The following is an 18188-nucleotide window of genomic DNA, read 5'->3' as shown; positions in this document are numbered from 1 at the left end:
CCCACCACTGGTTTACAGTCTCAGACCTTATCTGCATAGCTACAGAGGAAAGTTATTTTTTTGACTGAAGGTGTGACTTTTAAGTAATCTAGTTATATCTATATAACACATCCCACCCATTTGTAGGCACTCTTATTCTGGTATAAGAGTAGATTTCTTAAATTTAGCATATGTTGCTTGAGAAGAGGGTTAAACTAAACTCAAAAGGGAACCACTCCTACTGGAATAAGTGTGTCCACAGCTGAAGTTATGCCAGTATAACTATATCAGTTACAACTGGTAAAACTTTCCCAAGTAGACAAAACCTTACTTTTGTTTGTATGGTGTCTACCACCTCATCATGCCATTGTGTTACCACACTATAAGCAGTAATCCACAGTTGAGAATGATCATAGACTGGCCTCATCAGATATGGGCTACATGCCCAACAAGCCAAAATGAGATAGACAAGGGGAAAGAAATTATGAAGCAGACCCTTTGAAACAATAATGCAGTTAATTTTTTGTAAACAAAATTTTCCGTAACTGATGATTTGGGGACCTCCAAGCCCAGTAAGGGATTCAGTCAATGCCTGCCCTGTAAGCTTGGGGGTTTGTGCTGTGCAGCTATGGCTTGGATTCCTGACACTAGTAGCCAATCCATAAGCATAAAGTCTCACCCTGGCTCTCACTAGCCTAATTATGCTTTGCAGGATGACACCAACAGTCCTTCCTGTCCCAAGTCTCCCCAAATACATCCTCCAAGTTCTTAATTACCAGACTCGTATTTTTTCCCTCCGGTTCATCACCCTTGAGGCATGAAACCAGCCCCCAGAAACCAGCTTACTTTACCATATGCCCTCCATACAATTTGCACACCAGAGACCTGGTTGAAATATAAATGAATGAAAAGTAACTACACGCTAGAGACCTGGTTGAAATATAAATGAATGAAAAGTAACTACACGCTAGAGAGAAATGGCCTATAATAGCCTCCACTGCCCACCTGAGAGCACCCTCTAAATAGCTGTTAGTGAGCATATTGGCCTCCTTCTAATCCAACCTTAAAACTTTCCTTTGCTGGGCCTGGGACACTGACAAAAAAATGCCAAGCCAGGCCAGTGGTGAGCTGAGAACAAGACCCAGCCTGCTACCTACCATTGGCTCAGTGCTTCCTTCCGCTCCTGTCTTGTCAGTATCCACCTGCTGTCTCCTAGCTTGCACGGGGAGGACCATGACTCCCTGAGGTAGGCGCTGTCTCTGCTGTGTTTGTGCAGCACCCGGTACCCTGGGCTCCAGCCCTGGCCCATGCCTCTCTCCCAGATCTCAGCAAACGAACACCCGCTGGAGGCGTCCGAGGCGCAGGGTGGGCTGCTCAGCCCTGCCGGAGCCGGGCAGGCTTGCAGGTCCCTGGCAGGGCGGCATCTAAGCCCCGAGGGGGAAGGGGGATTTCGCTGGACAGGCGACGCTCCCGCTCCTCGCTGCGAAACGCCTCTCGGTGCGGTGACCGGAGACAGGGCTCCTGGCCCGCCCGCCCGCAGCCGGGGAGCTCAGAGCTGCACCCGCCCTGCCCGGGGGTCACTGGCCGGGCCGCTCTACGCTGGAGCGGCCGCCTGGCCACGTGCGGGAGGAGCAGCTTCTCCCGGCCCCGACCGAACCCAGGCGCTGGCACGCGCGCCTCGCGACGGTACGAGCACGGAGCGCCATCGTTCGCACATGCGCAGCGGGAAGGCAGGGGAACGAACGCGGCGGTGAAAACTGCAGCGAGCTTCTCACGCATGCGCAGTCAGGGAGTTTCGTTCAGGCACGTAGACAGACAGCTATCCCTGGCGCGGGTCGATGACGTCTCACCCGGAAGCGAGGGCCTTTTCTTTCTTCGCCCGCTTCAAGGTGGTGGCTGGGTAGCGTGCGGTGCCGCGTAAGGCAGAGCAGAGCCCGGCTTCGGGGGTTGGCGCAGCGGGGCCCTTCCCTCGGTGCCAGCCAGGATGATGGTGGGTAAAACCAGCGCCATCGCCGCGGGCCTCTGCGGGGCCCTCTTCATCGGCTACTGCATTTACTTCGACCGCAAGAGGCGGAGCGACCCCAATTTCAAGAACCGGCTGCGGGAGCGTGAGTGTCCTGGGTCCCACCCCCTTTCGCCCTATAGGCCTCGCGCGCGCCCTCCCAACCGACCCCACCGCCTCACCTGTCCTCGCGCTGGCGATTCCGCCCCATGCGCGTGCCGGAGTTCCCCAAGGGAGGGGGACGGACACGGGGACACACGTTGTTTCTGCTGTCGGGTCCACCCTCCCCGTGGAAAGTCTCGGCTCCGCACCCATCCCGCACTGCGGGGCTCCCTCCCTGCCTCTGTCTCCTCCCCACGGCCCTAGCTGGGCTCTGATGCAGTGCACCGGGCCTGCTGCGCTGCCTCTTCGCATCCCCGTGGAAGCTGACTCTCCCCCCAGCACGTGTGAGTTCGTCGATTTGCCCAGAACTCGTTCTAGGCTGTCTGAAGGTCCTGCGTGCCGTAAATTGCTGGAGTGGGTGAGGAGCTGCGTCTTGTCCCAGATTGACTGTCTTTTCTCCATCCACGCCACTTTCCTTGAGACCTCCCTGCGTGGGACCCTGTTTCCTTGGTTACTAGATGTGCACACCAAAGTAGGCCAAGCAACTCGTAAAATGTTAGGGTGGGAAGTTTTCAGATGCAAAACCGGTGCAGGGGTGTCTCACTCATGGGGGAGGACCAAAAAGAATAGGCTGGGGAAGTTGCCATTGCTCCTGGTTACTCTTCTGTTTGCCTGAAGTGCACGGTGATTTGTGTGAAAGAGATGGGGAGTTGCTTTATCCTTTTCTCTAAGTTTAGCTGGATCTGAATGGTTAATTTTTTCTAGCACCAGAGAATCCGGGGGGAGGGATAGTTCAGTGGTTTGAGCATTGGCCTGCTAAACCCAGGGTTGTGAGTTCAATCCTTGAGGGGGCCATTTAGGGATCTGGGCCAAAAATTGGGGATTGGTCCTGCTTTGAGCAGGGGCTTGGACTAGATGACCCTCTGAGGTCCCTTCCAACTCTGATATTCTGTGATTTTTATCTGACTATATTTCTGTGGTTTGCATAAGTTATTTGTTTAATAAATTTAAATCCTCGAATTGGAATCTTGCCTTTGACACAGCACCTCCTTTTTTCAAATTTGGCTGAAAATGTGAGCGTGTCTGTAATATAGCGTTATCTGGCTGCAGTTTCAATGCTTTCGTGAGGTAAGGGGATAAAACCATACAATTTGATTTGAGAAATTGCTGAGTGAGGAAAGTAGTGACACCCAAGGGCTCTGAGCCTGCTCATTTTGCTGTTACCTACTGCATTCTCAAACCCCTCTGGTAGCTTTATTGCCATAGCTTCCAGAATAAGAATGAATGCAAGAAAAAACTGAAGATCTATCCAAAATGCGGAGCTAATTTCCTGTGGCTCTTTGTTATTTCACATCTTCTACAGTAGATCAAATGCTCTAATGTAATTGAGTTATGCTTTTAAAGGAAAGAGAGTAGTTTTCTGTAAATTTGAGTTCTGGAAATTACTTATAAACCACTCCTCAGATCTGATACCTTTGTGTGCCAGTCAAGAGTCAGAGAATCCCTGCACAGAATCTTCAATATGTAGAATTCCTAAACTGAAGAGAATTTTTTGCCAGAGAGGAGTACAGCCATATCTTGCTATGCTAAAAATAGGTATAATTTACATTCTTCTGTCAAAGTAGTCATGGGTACTCAACAACCTAAACCTTGGATTTTAAAATATCCTTAAAGATTTAACACTCTTATATATGGACTATCATAATCAAGAAGTAGCCCTGCCTGGATTGTCACATGTAATTTATAAAACACTAATTTACAGGCAAAAGCATGCTTTCCTTGATTTCATAGGCAAGCTTTCACAGACAACAAGCCGGATAAGCAGCATGTATTAAGCTGAATCTATGCAGTGTATGGGCAGGTAACTTGGTTTCTCTGTGCAAGAACCATCTGTAATATTGCTACAATAGTGCACTTCTGCACATCTGGCTTTGTACTCATTTCTTTTATTCCCAATTTTCAATCTTATAACTTAATGAATTGTTTGAGTGTTTAAGTTTAATGTTTACTTCTAAAATAACTTGGTCTATTTCCAAGTATACTTGTACTATGTATGGTCATCTTTCTGATGTACTGAGATGTTATATATATTTGTTCATATTGGCAAGTGCCAGATAGCTACTATATCATTGATGAGAGAGTTTGGGCCTGATTATCCCATCTGCCATCATTTTGGTATTACTAAGGGCAGGTCTACACTGAAAACGCTGCTATAGCACTTCAGTGGAGACACTAGGAGGCCGAAGGGAGAGCTTCTCCCTCCGCTCTCTACACCCAGGGTTAGGTCAGTATAACTGCATCACTCAGGATTGTGGATTTTTCAGTTATGCCAATGTAAATTTATAGTTCAGATGTGTCATTAGTTCCAAACTACCGTTGACTGAAAGGTCAACAGCCAGAAATCTTGAAAACTGGATATTTACCTGATATTATTAAAAATGTAGAGTTTCATGCTGAAGCAACACAGTTGTACATTCATTTATCTGCTGTACTATTGCTGCATCCTCAGCCCCCGCTCTGATTTGTGGGACCATAAAAATACTGTTTGCATATTTTTTTAATCTGTCAGAGAAATTATTCATTGTTGGATTCGGATTAAAACCCCCACTGTTTTCTGATTGTAATGGGGAAAGTTGACTTTGAAATAAATCCAGTTCTGTACTAATCATGACCTTGTCAGCTATTTTTAAAAAAGCAGTTGGCAGAAATGAGGTTGGATGTCGCAAAGTGTCCTTGCAGAAATATTGACTACTAAAAATACCAGCTGGATGCTCTAGTAATGAAGCTGCTAGTGACTTGACAAGTGTCTTTAATGGAGCTTTCAAGACAAATTTAAACTCATAATAGAGATTTCATTTTATTACATCATCTGCCTTAAAGTTCCTTGAGATCCTCTATTGAAACTTGTCTACATAAGAGTAAATTATTAATCCTGTGTAAAAAGACTGATAACTTCCATTGCATTTGACCCATCTGCATCTTCAATTACAATGTCATGTGAAGTGCATCAGAATACAGAACCTCTTCTGGTTCTTTGCATATATTGATGTGACTGTGGCTCTTGACTGTAAGGCCTTATTGATAAGGAGGTTTTTCTGAAATTCTCCATTGTGGCTTCCACTGTTTCTCTAGTACCAGGACAGCTCAACAGGTGCTAGTAACAGAGTGTGTTGGTGTAGACCAGGGGTCTCCAAACTTTGAGACGAGGGCCATATTAGATTTGTGAAGGGGCTTCACAGGCTGAAGCAACTGTGAAAGAAATTAAATATATGCAAAATCGTTAAAAAAACAACACTACTGTGTCAGTGTTGCATTAAATTCTAAATCAGGTATAAAGGTTAATCGATGCAGGTACTGTAAGTTGGCTCCCCCTTTTGGGTCTGTTCTGCCGTGTGCCTGCTCGGCATGCCTGCTCTGCTGAAGAAAATGACAAAGGATTGAAAGTTTGGCTGTACTTTGGTAAGAGAAGCTCCAGGTTCCCATTGTTGGTTGGGACTGTTTGGTTCTATTAGTGCTGTAGTTAAAATTTAACCATTATGAAATTGTTAATTTCCATCTTCTTTACTCCATTTATTGGAGATGTAATTAAGCATCTGGCTTGTATTATTACTCTAAGGCAGGGGTCTGTGCCTGCTCGGCTGCAGCAGCAACTCTCCCCTAAGTTGGCTCCCCTTTTGGGGGGACACTGACTCCTAAGGGCACTCACCCCTCTGCACAGCTCAGCTGAGCTACCCCACCCATCCACCCGAGCTGCTGCCGGCAGCCCCTCCCCCTGCCTGCTCGACTGCCTACTCAGCTGTTCGCTTCTCCCCTGTTGGTTGGAGGGCCGGATAAATGGAAGCCCTGGGCCAGATCCGGCCCACGGGCCATAGTTTGGAGACCCCTGGTGTACACAGATCAGTGTTGTCTTTACCACTGTTGACTAGGCCTGCTCTGAGAACAGTTAGACAAAATAGTGGTCAAAATGCAGTAGCTGGTCTGCACTGATGCTCCCACCATGTGGAACTGTGCTAGTAGTAGAGCACAGAAGGCGAATTTCATGACTACTTCGTGTAGACATTAGACACAACTTAGGCATTCGATCTTAACAATTAATGCAATCCAAAGATAACAAATATAACCTTTTTAGGTTTCCATGATACTAGACATTGATGAAATGTATCTGTCTGGAAGCACCACACACAAGTGGATTGTCTATCATAGGGATATACATGGCAATGAATAGTCGAATACTGAGTGGTGAGGGGGACAGGACACCAAGACGTCATTGGCCAACCCAGTTATACTGTTATCTCTTATTCTGTTTCCTGGCATGTATTAAGGAAACTATCTGGGAATCAAAGGCCACAGCAAAAATAAATAGGCCAGATTCCTGTAAAAAAAAAAAAAATGCATTACTGCCCATGGATCCTGAAAGTGACTGACACACTGAACTCTCATGCAGAGTTTGAAAGTGATAGTCTCTTGATCTTGCTTAGATTAATTTCTGTTGGAAGCTGCAGTGTCAGATCTATTCTCTGTTCAATTACTGAAGTGAGACTATAATATAGGTAAATTTGCTGTTTACTTGACTTCAGTGTTTCTTGTCCCAAGTATTGGTTGGCATAGAAATGTTGTCTACGCTTTCATTTCCAGGGTTACTTCACTAATTTTATGCTGTAAGCATTTGGAGCATTAGTCCCTGAAGCTATATTTTAGGAAATGGTTCTTGGATGCTGTGATGTACTTTGGTACCACCTGTCCTTAGTGTGAGAAAGTCTTGCGGTGTGCCTGCTGTGGATCAGCTCCCCAATTCCACCAGCTTCTGAATATGCAAACATGCCTTGCTCTCTCTGTACAGGTTAGCAATAGGCACACACCAACCTCCAAGCATCCCTAGAGTGTCCAGACCCTGTTCCCCTGAACACTCTCAGAACTCTCTAAGGCTTTGTCTACACTGGAACCTGAACGAAGAAACTTTTTTGTCATTCAGGGGTGTGAAAAAAACACACGCACCCTGAATGACAAAAGTTTTGGCCGATGAAAAGCACTGGTGTGAACAGTGCTTTGTTGGTGGGAGAGCTCCTGCTGACAAACAGCAGCTACGCTTCTCACCTTTTAGCAGCACAGCTGTGTCGCTAAAAGGTGCATAGTGCAGATATAGCCTAATTCTCTACTCCAAAAGGAATAGTACACATCAGCTAACAAGATTCACTGCTCCACTTAACACATAGCACTTAGATCTATTTATAGGGAAAACCAGAATAAATGTATTTTCAAAGAAGATATTCAAATAATAGTAAGAATGAATATTGGAAACAAATGGTTACATATAAAACAAAGTCATAACATGCTTTCTAGAGCCTAAATTTAATTCACAAGACCGTCTGTTTTTTATAGGATAGCTCACCCCAAGTCCTTTTCCCAGTGTTTTCAGCCAGGATGGCTGACTGAAGGAATGCCAGTGTGTCTCTGCACCCCCAGATATACCAGACCTTTGATGTTCAATTGAAAATAGTCACCCGCCCCTCCCTCCCCCCAACCACCCAATCCCCTGCTGTTTACCTCTTCCTGTCAATTTCCTTCTGATGTCTAAGCTCTTCTTTATCATTTGAGGCCGTATGCTGACAGACTTCTATTGTAAAAACAACAAGGAGTCCGGTGACACCTTAAAGACTAACAGATTTATTTGGGCATAAGCTTTCGTTGGTTAAAAAAACCACTTCTTCAGATGTATTGTAAGATACACAATGGTCCACCAGGAAGATAAGTGTCTCCCACCTCCTGTCTGTAGAAGCTTGCCTCAAGGTAATCTGCCTTTTAATGACCCGTCTTTAACTACAAGAACATAATTTTCAGCATATATACATTGTGATCATAGAATATCAGGGTTGGAAGGGACCTCAGGAGGTCATCTAGTCCAAGCCCCTGCTCAAAGCAGGGCCAATCCCCAATTTTTGGCCCAGATCCCTAAATGGCCCCCTCAAGGTCTGAACTCACAACCCTTGGTTTAGCAGGCTAATGCTCAAACCACTGAGCTATCCCTCTTCCCCGATGACTAATGTGACACAGGCTTTCATTAGGGTCCGTACATGAGGTCTGTTTTTTTGGGGGTGGGGTGGGGGGGTGAATCCAAGGATCTGTATACCTCAGTGCCCTTTGGCAGTTGGCACCCAGCGGTTCTTGGGTCACAAATGCTGATCAAAACAACAGTTCTGTATGGAAGTATACAGTGTTGTGTAGTCATGTTGGTCCCAGGATACTGGAGAGACAAGGTGGGTGAGGTAATGTCTTTTATTAGATCAACGTCTATTGGTGAGAGAGACGAGCTTTCAGGTCTGGTAAATGTACTCAGAGTCTCACAGCTAAGTAGCCTTGAATGGTGCCTTGAAATGTTTTGACTAAGTATGCTAAATAATCTATTCTACCTTGTATTTAGCTGTGACTCTGAGTACATTTCCCACACTTGAAGAGCGCTGTGTAAAGCTTGTCTCTCTTACCAGCAGAAGTCAGTCCAATAAAAGATATTACTTCCCGTACCTTGTCTCTGTATGAAAGTAGACGGTCAAGATGAGCATTTGGGTTTCTATGTTAACCCAAAGCCCTCTTATAAACCTTAACTTCATATAGTAAAAAAATATCATTTTGGTTTTTTAGAATGGATGGAAACTTTCATTTCTATTTAGGTTTGCATGGGAGAGTTCTTAGTTTTTTCCAAGGCCTAATTTTCTAATTACTTTGCTCCTTGCTATCATGCCTGAAGTCATACTCCTGTCTGCTGCTCCAAGAATAATTTAAGATTGCTGCTGCAAACGGGTGTGGAAGGAATTCACAAATATTCTCTAGAATCATTTGTTAGGGTTCTCTATAATTGTTGTAACCAGTGAATTTATGCTGTAGATCTGTGAGCATTCTAGGTTGGGGCTCTGAAACTGTCAGAGGCCTCAAAGTGCCTCTGCAAGGGTGTGTGTAATGTATTTAAAAACATTGGTTTGGCTCTCTGATGCTTGCTTTTTTTAAAACTTGAAGCAAAATCCTTTAGAAGAAATGATGGCATTAACTTTTGGAACTGACCTGAACAATTCTAGGTCCCAATAGCTTTTTATCTGAGGACTACTTGTATAGTATAATTTGAGCAGTAAGTACTGGAAAATATCTCTGCATCCCAAGAATAGGCTCAAAATGTAATCTTATTTTTTAAAATGGCATAATCAGACAATAACAACCTAGAGTTACCTTTTGCATCTTCTCCATATTCCTTTTTTAAAGACTGTTCTTCTCCAGGCTTAGAATAAAATGCATCTCCCCTACTTATGATTAATCATGAACAGATATTTAAAAATGTAGATGTTTTCCTGTTCTGAGAGGAGATTCTAAAACCAAAGTTTTTCTTCCTTAAGAGCAGATCTCTGAATGCTGAACTTACAAAGTGGTTAGCCCTGGAAATAGTTGTTTTGTGGTAGCTGCTGTACTCCTGCTGAATGCACTTCAGCTGCTGCATGTATTTTCGTGGAGGGTAGAGAGATGTTAAATGTTTTTCTTGATCCTTTTACATTTCCCTTTTAAAATTGCTTTCCTCGTAAATCAAGTCTCAGGCTAAACTTGCATATGCAAATCAAGGAAACTGAGGGTTAACTGAGAGAGAACACTAATTTCTCAAGCATAAATTGTTTTGAGTGGTAGATTTAGAGACAAAATGTTCTTTGCAAATCTCTTTTCTACTTGTATTTCTCCATCTGCAATATTGCATAGTAGTCTAAAATGTGTTATGGAAATTTAGGGATCAGGATAGTATTGCAGGTGTCATTTTGATAGAAGTTGAAATTTATAAATGTCTTCCATGAACAATGTTAATTGTAGATCTCCAGTTTTTCATACATTAAATTGTCAACTGGTGCAAGGGTTTGCAGATGTTTTCATAGTGTGTACCATCTACCATTCCAAACATCCTTTTGGCCATTAGAGGAATTGCTTACATGTATTCTAATGTCCCATATGATCAGCAATTTTTTGCCAACCCTAATTGTTCACTGTCCAGTGATCTAATACACTTATTAAGGCCTGGTCTCCACTTGTAAAAACTTTTTGCAGCATAACTGTTTCAGTTAAGGGTGGGAACACAATGAAAGTTGTTGTTCTTCCCACACAGAAATTGCTATACTAATATAAAGCACATTTATACCCCTAACTGCATTGACCACAACAGGAGTTGTGCTATTTTGAATTGTCTGTGCCATACTGGTATAGTGGTACAACTTTCTAGTGCAGACAAGCCCTAAATCGACTTCTGTATTCCTATGCTACCTGATGATCGTGTAAATGTCATTTCTTTCCCAACCGTTTTTTAGTTGCTCAGACTCTGTTCACTTTAACATTATTTTGGGATTTTGTTGTCTTCTGCTCACTTGAGCCTACCCTTAACTCTTATCTGTTAGAGAGGGCTTGTGGCTAGTGATGTTTCTCCAGTGGGCCCTCTTCAGCCCATAAGCTACCTGAGATGCAGAGTGCCCAAAAGGATATTTAAATGGCTGTTCACTGAGGTAACTTGACTCAAGGTTAGGCTTACTTGATTTGAAGACCAAACTGTTCTGCTGCTCATGAAGGCAAAGGCATATGTAAAGGAATCCTGAGCCCCTAACGTAGTAATCCTGTGCTACTCATTCTTTGCTCCCTTCTCTCTTCTTTGGCCAGGCATGCATGGAACAGGAGTTACCAACAGTACAGTTTCTGTAGTACATAGCACAGTCAGAGGGAGAAGAACCCATCCTTCCTGAGACTGTATGCCCAGTGCTTTCCGTAATGCCTCTGATTGGGGTAGGGGATGAATGGCCGTTAAAACATGATGGTCTCCAAAGAGAGAGAACTGCACAGAATATAATTCATCCTAAAAATGTAGCAATTTCCTTTGCTAAAGGATTTTTCAGTTGCCACCTGTGTAGTAGGTTCATTGATATGCTGCTGTGGGCATGGGTTGCAGCCTTCATCCATGAGTGTTTAGTACATGTAATTATCAGTTCCTTATTTTGAAAAGAACTTTGGACCATTCACTGTTTTAAAATAAAAACAGAAGATTATTTTATCATTATAAATTAAACCTATGATATTTTCATCTACAGGAAGGAAGAAACAGAAGCTTGCCAAAGAGAGAGCAGGGCTTTCCAAGGTAATACTGTGTTCATTTCTGTTGTCCTGTTTTGAAAAATGTCTAGTTTATATCAGGATTAATTGTAAGCAGGATCTGTTCAAAGGGTGCTGTGTTCTTGTTTCCAGTGCTAACAACCCTCTTGCAATATGCACTGGTTGGGTTGTGGGTTTTTTTGTTTGTTTGTTTGTTTTGGCTTCCATAAATAACCTTCTGTGGGGGTTGTGTTCTCTTATGCGTAACAGATGAGGGGCCAATACTGGGCGATATTGTGCTCTTCCAGTTCTCTGAGCTCAGTGCGAACGGAGGGGGCTCAGCTCCTCAGAGGATTATCTGTTTAGGAATTTGAGGGTTTAAAGGTTACCAGATCAGTCAGATGCATTCTGAATACCTGAAGTGTTAAGTTTCTAGCTGAAGTTTTGGATTTGATAACATCTTTACTTACTGTTAGTGAGTCCCCTAATGAGCAATGTGGAAAATAATTTGTCTTGCCCACAATGAGAAACATTATTAGACTTACTGAGACAGAGTGTATCTGTAAATGCAGTGATGTACTGAAGTCATTCATGCCTGATCTTTAGAAACATTCATCTAAATCAGGGGTGGGCAAACTTTTTTGCCTGAGGGCCACACTGGGTTTCCAAAATTGTATGGAGGGCTGATTAGGGGAGGCTGTCTCCTTCCCCCACCCCACAACAGCTAGGCGTGGGCCAGCCCCCGCCTCCAATCTGACCCCACCGCTTCTTGCCCCCTGACGGCTCCCCCGGGACTCCTACCCCATCCACCGCCGCATCCAACCCCTCCTCTAATTCCTGACTGCCTCCCTGGGACTCCTGCCCCATCCAGCCATCCCGTCTCCCTGACCACCCCCAGAACCCCTGCCCCTGATTGTCCCCCGCCGCCCCATCCAAACCCCCCTCTCCTTCCTGACTGCCCCCCCTCCGGGACCCCTGCCCCATCCAACCCCCCTGTTCCCCACCCTCTGACTGCCCCAACCCCTAGCCACAACCCTGCCCCGACCATCTTTCCCCTCCCCTCTCCCAGAACTCTCCTGCCCTCTATCCAAGCCCCCCTGCCCCCTTACCGCACTGCTTGGAGCACTGGTGGTTGGCGGCACTGCAGCCGTGCCGCCCAGAGCACTGGGTCAGGCCGCGGCTCTGCAACTGCGCTGCCCGGCCGCCCAGAGCATTGCGGTGGCGGCGCAGCGCACTGAGGCTGCGGAGGAGGGGGAACAACAGGGGAGGGCCGGGGACTAGCCTCCCGGGCTAGGAGCTCAGGGGCCTGGCAGGAGGGTCCCTTGGACCATAGTTTGCCCACCTCTGATCTAAATCTCTAATTTACAGGCTATTCTAAGATACTGCTTTTTAAACCCATTTTTGCAGTTTTCCTCTACAAATGTGTAGCTATTCAATTTTGTTTTAAGTTGCAGCTCTTCTGTGTTTTATGTATTAATTGATGCTTTTTGAGACCTTGCCAATTTGTTGTTGTTTGTTGTATTACAGTTACCTGATTTAAAAGATGCTGAAGCTGTACAAAAGTTCTTCCTTGAAGAGATACAGCTTGGCGAGGAATTACTAGCACAAGGTGGTTGTTGCAAAAGTCTCTAAGATGCGAAGCTATAAAAGGAATTCTCCAGTCTGGCAGGGAGAAGAGTGTTGTGGCCTGACATAGAAGCATTAACCAAATGTTTTGCAGAGCTTTAATATGCCATATTTTTAAATTCTGCAAAGATTGTTTTAACAGATATAGGTCAAAGTGCCATTTTAATATTCTCTTCTACAGTCACCTTTTGTAATTTCTCATGGAGTTCTCTTGACACATCTGCCATCTATCCTGCATCTATGTACAAGTTAAACTAGACTTGCAGTCTTTTCTTTGGGGAGAAATGAAAAATATGGGGAATAAACACTTTCCCACACAATACTGAATATTTCAAATAAACAGTCACTAAACTTCTCACCTAATATAATATAAAACAAATAATTATCACATAAGAGGCTACCATTTTGATGCATAACAACAATAGAAGAATCTGCTTCCCTTGAGAAACCAGTTTTCAAATTGTTACTTTTAAAAGTTACATATTTTTCAATTTACATCAGACAAAATGTTACTTTAAAATACAATAATTCTGAAACTGATTTTCAGTGCTTCCCTGTGGGAAATGTAGCAGTTCAATTCCTCTTTGCATCAATAAATGAAGCTTCCTCTGGGATAATATCATTAGGATGTGAACCCCCTGTTAAACAAACCCCTTTCACTTAATGGAAGCAGTGAAATGATAGATATGTCTAAAAACTATGTTGAAAATTCTTGACAAATTTCTTTCTGTATTTAGTATATATGTAGTTAGACTTAAGAATCACAGTTGGATGATATTTTAGGTTAGCAGAAATTAGTGGAATTAAACTTTTAAAGAAATTAGCCAACAGAAATGAAAATTTAAGATAGTTTTTAGTTTAAAAGATTCAACATGGTGGTGAGGGGTTAATATTTGCAGTCTACTTTGTAGATGTAGAGAGGTAGCGTAAATCAAACAATGCAACATAAAGCACCAAAGACAAAATTTGAAGTGAAACCTTATGTCTCATAGGTGACTATGAAAAGGGTGTTGACCACTTGACAAATGCCATTGCTGTGTGTGGACAGCCACAGCAGTTATTACAAGTCCTACAGCAGACTCTTCCACCACCAGTGTTCCAGATGCTTCTGACTAAGCTCCCAACAATTAGCCAGGTATGTAAAGCTTCCCCACCCCCACCCCCACCCTGCATTTTGGGGGATTGGAAATAATGGAGCTACTCTTCACCAAGGTTATCTGGTCTTTATGGAAGGTGGATATTTTACGGGTTCCACTGGGAAGACAAAAATTCATCATTTAGATGTTAAATGTGCCTTTCCACTGACTCTTTTTTAAAATGAGTGTGAGAAAAGTACTGTGTGTTCATAGATTAAAAATGAATTGTAAAGTTGAAATGGAAAAGTTAACTCTGTAGTTACTGAGTGAGTCCCCTTTTCTTTGTGCATCAGCAACTCTGAAGCTGTAGTATCTGCCCCAGTTCTGATGCAAATCATCTCTTACCAAATCATTAAGCAAATCATCTCTTACCAGATACCTGTGGGGCAGGGGGTAAGCGTGGTAGGTAAGTGGTGGAGCTTTTATTGTGGTGTGGTTTTAAATGTATATTCTAGGTAATATAAAATAATTATGAGGGAAAAAAACAAAACATTTCTACACCACATCAAAGTAATGGAAGCCACTACTGCTTTTAGTCTTTCTAGGTCATCTCTGTAAGTCCTTGCAGAATTATGCACTCTGGGTGCATCACTCTGGAACTGAAGTTGACGGTTGTCTTTTGAAGACCTGTTTCTAAACATTAAAATGTTTTCTAGAATACTTGCTGGTCATCTTTAATACGCATACATCATTAATAATACAGTGCTGAAAATGCATCTGAATGTTTTGTCACGTGACATAACAATCCTGTGGTGTCAGAAAAATGGGAATATTTGCTTATCTTATTAGAAGGCTGTCACAGCTCTCTGCAATAGAACATACTTTTTTAAATAACGTGCAAGTCAGAACAATACTGAGTTGTGGACATTGCTCATTGTAAACTCTGCAAAACTCACACAAATCGTAAGTTCTGTATAAATTTTAAACATTGCACTTTGAGTAGCTATGAGTAGTGGTGTCAAATGTGCCTACTCCCAACACCTAAAAGAGGAATAAATCTTAATTACCATTTTAACCCTTCCTAATCACTGTCCGATCTAGTCAAACTCCCTGCACGTGTAGAACCTAGCATTTCAAGTTTAATCCTGAAGGGAATTTTGATTCTATATGTTTAAGCGCCTAAAAAATACAGGTTAATAAGGGAAATACTCGGAAATTAAACGCAGTGCATATTGCTATAATATACAGTCTGTGTGAGCTAAACCACAACATGAACATCAGGCCTGAAGGCCATAAAAGAAGGTGTCATGATCAAGAATTTTAACACCTTTGTTTTTCAGTTTATATAACTGAGAGCAAATTGTCCCCTCTTAAACTTAGAAGATGATTGGTATATGAACTGAACTTCTTGTATCTTGGATGGCTAAGTAGCTAAAACTCCTTGTAGCTCTAGTTTCAAAATATCCGTCTTGGATTGAGAACCATGCAGGTTCTTTTGGATAATGTGTTAAGAATAGAGGTCCTGTCTGCTCTACATGGATGCTAAAAATCACATGGCACTCCTTGGAAGAATAAGGGTTTGGCTGCGTATTCTTGATGACTAGCTCTCCTTCTCCCTGTGTTGTGCAATGTTGTGTATGCTAGTTGGTTGCCACCTTCCAGCCCATGCATGACTGCATTTCAGTGCTGTATGTATGTAATTCCTAAAGCAGTTGGGATGAAAGGTGGCATAAACATGGGAGATAGATTGTCTCAATGATCGGGAACAGCAGTCACTGTTTCATTAGAGAATAGTGACAGTACACACAAGAGATTACTGCATCACTAATAAGAGATGTGATTTATATGACATTGACTTTATCAGATATTGCACAGTACTTTGATTTTCCAGTTATAATCTCCAAAAATCCTTGTCAAATGTATGCCAAACTTTTTGTTTATGTATTTTCAACCATCAGTTTCTTAGTCAGTTTTATAATTCAGTGTTTTTTGTTTTTTTTTTAACAGAGAATTGTAAATGCACAATGCTTGGCTGAAGATGATGTGGAATGAGAAATCGCACCACAGTGAGGGAAAATAAGTGTTTTCTTAGCCCAGAAGATGAGCATCAGTGATGGGATAAAAGGGGCAAATATAGTAGTTAAAGAAGGATGTACCACACTGAAATCTACCAGAGTTAATTTTAACTTTGTGTAGGTGGGTTTGGCTGGATTTTATTTATTATCCTAGTGAAAAGTGTATTTTGATAAAAAAAAAATCATTTTATAAATACACTGAGTTATCAAAGTATCACTATCTTCATTTAATACTAATATGCAGTTGTAATGTTGTACATATAAAGACATAAAGCTACTACATATTAAATACCCAATGCTCATTTTTGAAAATCAAAATTAAGGCAATAAAGATTTATCTGTGCTTTTGTGTCCATATGGTATTACTTTAGATTTTGAAACAGTTTATTGGGGTTTCAGAAGGTCATCTAAAAATTGCTTTTAACTTTTAACCTTAAACATTGGCCAAGGAGAGAACTTGTTTTAAGTGTTCTATTCCTTTGTAGAAGGCCTCTGTCATCTCCAATATCAAACTTGCCAAACCACATTATGATTGTAGTTAGGAAAAGGGTGGTGTTCTCTGGGGAGGAAGAATCACATACTCCCAGCTTCTCATCAATATGGTTCCTAAGTAAGAGGGCCAAATCCAGGACTAACTAATCAGATATGCTAAATTTCTGACACTTGTCTTCCAGTGCAAGGGCTGGAAGAATGCTACATCCTACCCATAATAATTTGGGGAAACTAAAGAGTCCTCGGCCCCTCCGTGTAACAGGCCAGCCTTCTCCAACGTAATGAGTAAACTACTTAAGCACCAGGAAGACTCCTTTTGCGAGGCCCGAGTTGCACACTCCAGGAGGGGCTCTGTTGTGTTGACTAGTGTCAAAAGGGCCCTATAATATTCAGTGGCCTTAAATGACCAATATAACAGGAATTAACCATATTTCAATTTCAAGGGACTCTATGAAGAGGTGACTAAGTATATTCAGTCAGTGAAAGCACATGCTAGTCAGCTCTGGTCACCTACATCATTGAGCTGGAGAAAGTTTTGTTTTTGTTTTTTTTTTCCCCAAAGGTTTCACCACAGTAGGGTCTTGGGTTAGTTTCCAATTTTTTACATTTCCTTAGACCTGCCCAACTTACCTTTGGCCCTTTCAACCCAGTGGTCATGGCAGCCACGCTTGCAGACTGGTAGCAAGTTTTTTTAATGGGGCATAGCTTTCCCCAGGAGACTTGGGTCAGCGTTGACTGGAGAGTCTTCCCCTGCAAGAACAAATGTAGTTGTTTTGCAGGGACTGGCCTAGTGTTCTGTCTGTACCCTGTAAGTCCAGGTTCTGAGCCAAGTAACAATATCACTTTAGAAAAAAGTTTCTGGCAGTTGCACCAAGTCAGCCTAGCCTTCTAAAAAGAGCTGGACTTCTGCTGCCAGAACAGCAATCATAACACCTCTCTCAGGGGGCAGAATTTGCTATGTCAGAAGAGAGGAGTGTGGTGAGCCCCAGAGAAGAGCTGGCTTCTTTCAGTCACCGCAGCTACATACTAAAGACAATTCCAGAACTACCACTCTGTGAGTGGTGTGCCCTCCTCCATCTCACAGGAGCTAGATAAGGGGGAAGTAACATTCTCAAAAGCAGCTTGGTACCATTGACTTTCCATGGGACTTAGGCACTGGTGAAGATTTTACCCACTGTACTTAAGAAGCAAATCCTGTATTTCCCACTTCTTTCTCTGCTCTATGGGATTGATTTTTTTGGTCACAGATTTTAAAGGCAATTGTTTTCCTTTAATAATTGTTTGGCACCTTTCATGAACAATAAGGTATTATCCTTTCAATCTCCCCACCCTGGCCAAAAACCACTACCAATAAGGAAACCTGGGCCCACCTGCTACCTGAACTGTAGGTCTCTGCTACTGGAAATAAGGGAGAATCGATGTTAGCTGTTTGGGATTAAGCCATAGCACTAGTTCTCAGCTCTACTCTGGCAGAGCTCCAGCCCCCTTGCAATTGATTGGTAGATGGGTGCTCCCCAGCAGCCCCATTCACAGTTGCTACTGTCCCTTTTACAGTGTCTTGTCTTCCTCTTTTCTGCCTCTGTTATCTATTGCTCCTCTTGACTTGGTGTCCTTACTGGTTTTGTCCTTTTCCTTGGCTTGTGGGTTTTGTGTATTTTCCAGGCCCATAAAATGGCTACATGCCGCTCAGGTTGGAGGTGGCCCTAGAAGTCAGCCCACACGTGCTCACTGCGGAGTTGA

General features: G+C 43.0%; 1 protein-coding gene and 1 non-coding gene across 2 annotated transcripts; both read left to right on the top strand.

Annotated features, from left to right (window-relative positions):
- Nucleotides 1-1818: 1818 nt before the first annotated feature.
- TOMM20 (translocase of outer mitochondrial membrane 20) lies at nucleotides 1819-16289 on the top strand. Its single transcript, XM_074947035.1, has 5 exons — nucleotides 1819-2087; nucleotides 11179-11225; nucleotides 12707-12788; nucleotides 13798-13940; nucleotides 15889-16289. Exons 1-5 carry the CDS (start codon nucleotides 1964-1966, stop codon nucleotides 15931-15933), a joined length of 441 nt encoding a protein of 146 aa, XP_074803136.1. The 5' UTR covers nucleotides 1819-1963; the 3' UTR covers nucleotides 15934-16289.
- Nucleotides 3311-3448, top strand: LOC141985627 (small nucleolar RNA SNORA14). The gene has a single exon (XR_012638984.1). It is a non-coding gene; the product is annotated as a small nucleolar RNA SNORA14 (small nucleolar RNA).
- Nucleotides 16290-18188: the final 1899 nt, after the last annotated feature.

Source organism: Natator depressus, chromosome 3 (genome assembly GCF_965152275.1).
Source record: "Natator depressus isolate rNatDep1 chromosome 3, rNatDep2.hap1, whole genome shotgun sequence".
NCBI lineage: Eukaryota > Metazoa > Chordata > Testudines > Cheloniidae > Natator > Natator depressus.
This window is presented reverse-complemented; position numbering and strand designations above follow the sequence as displayed.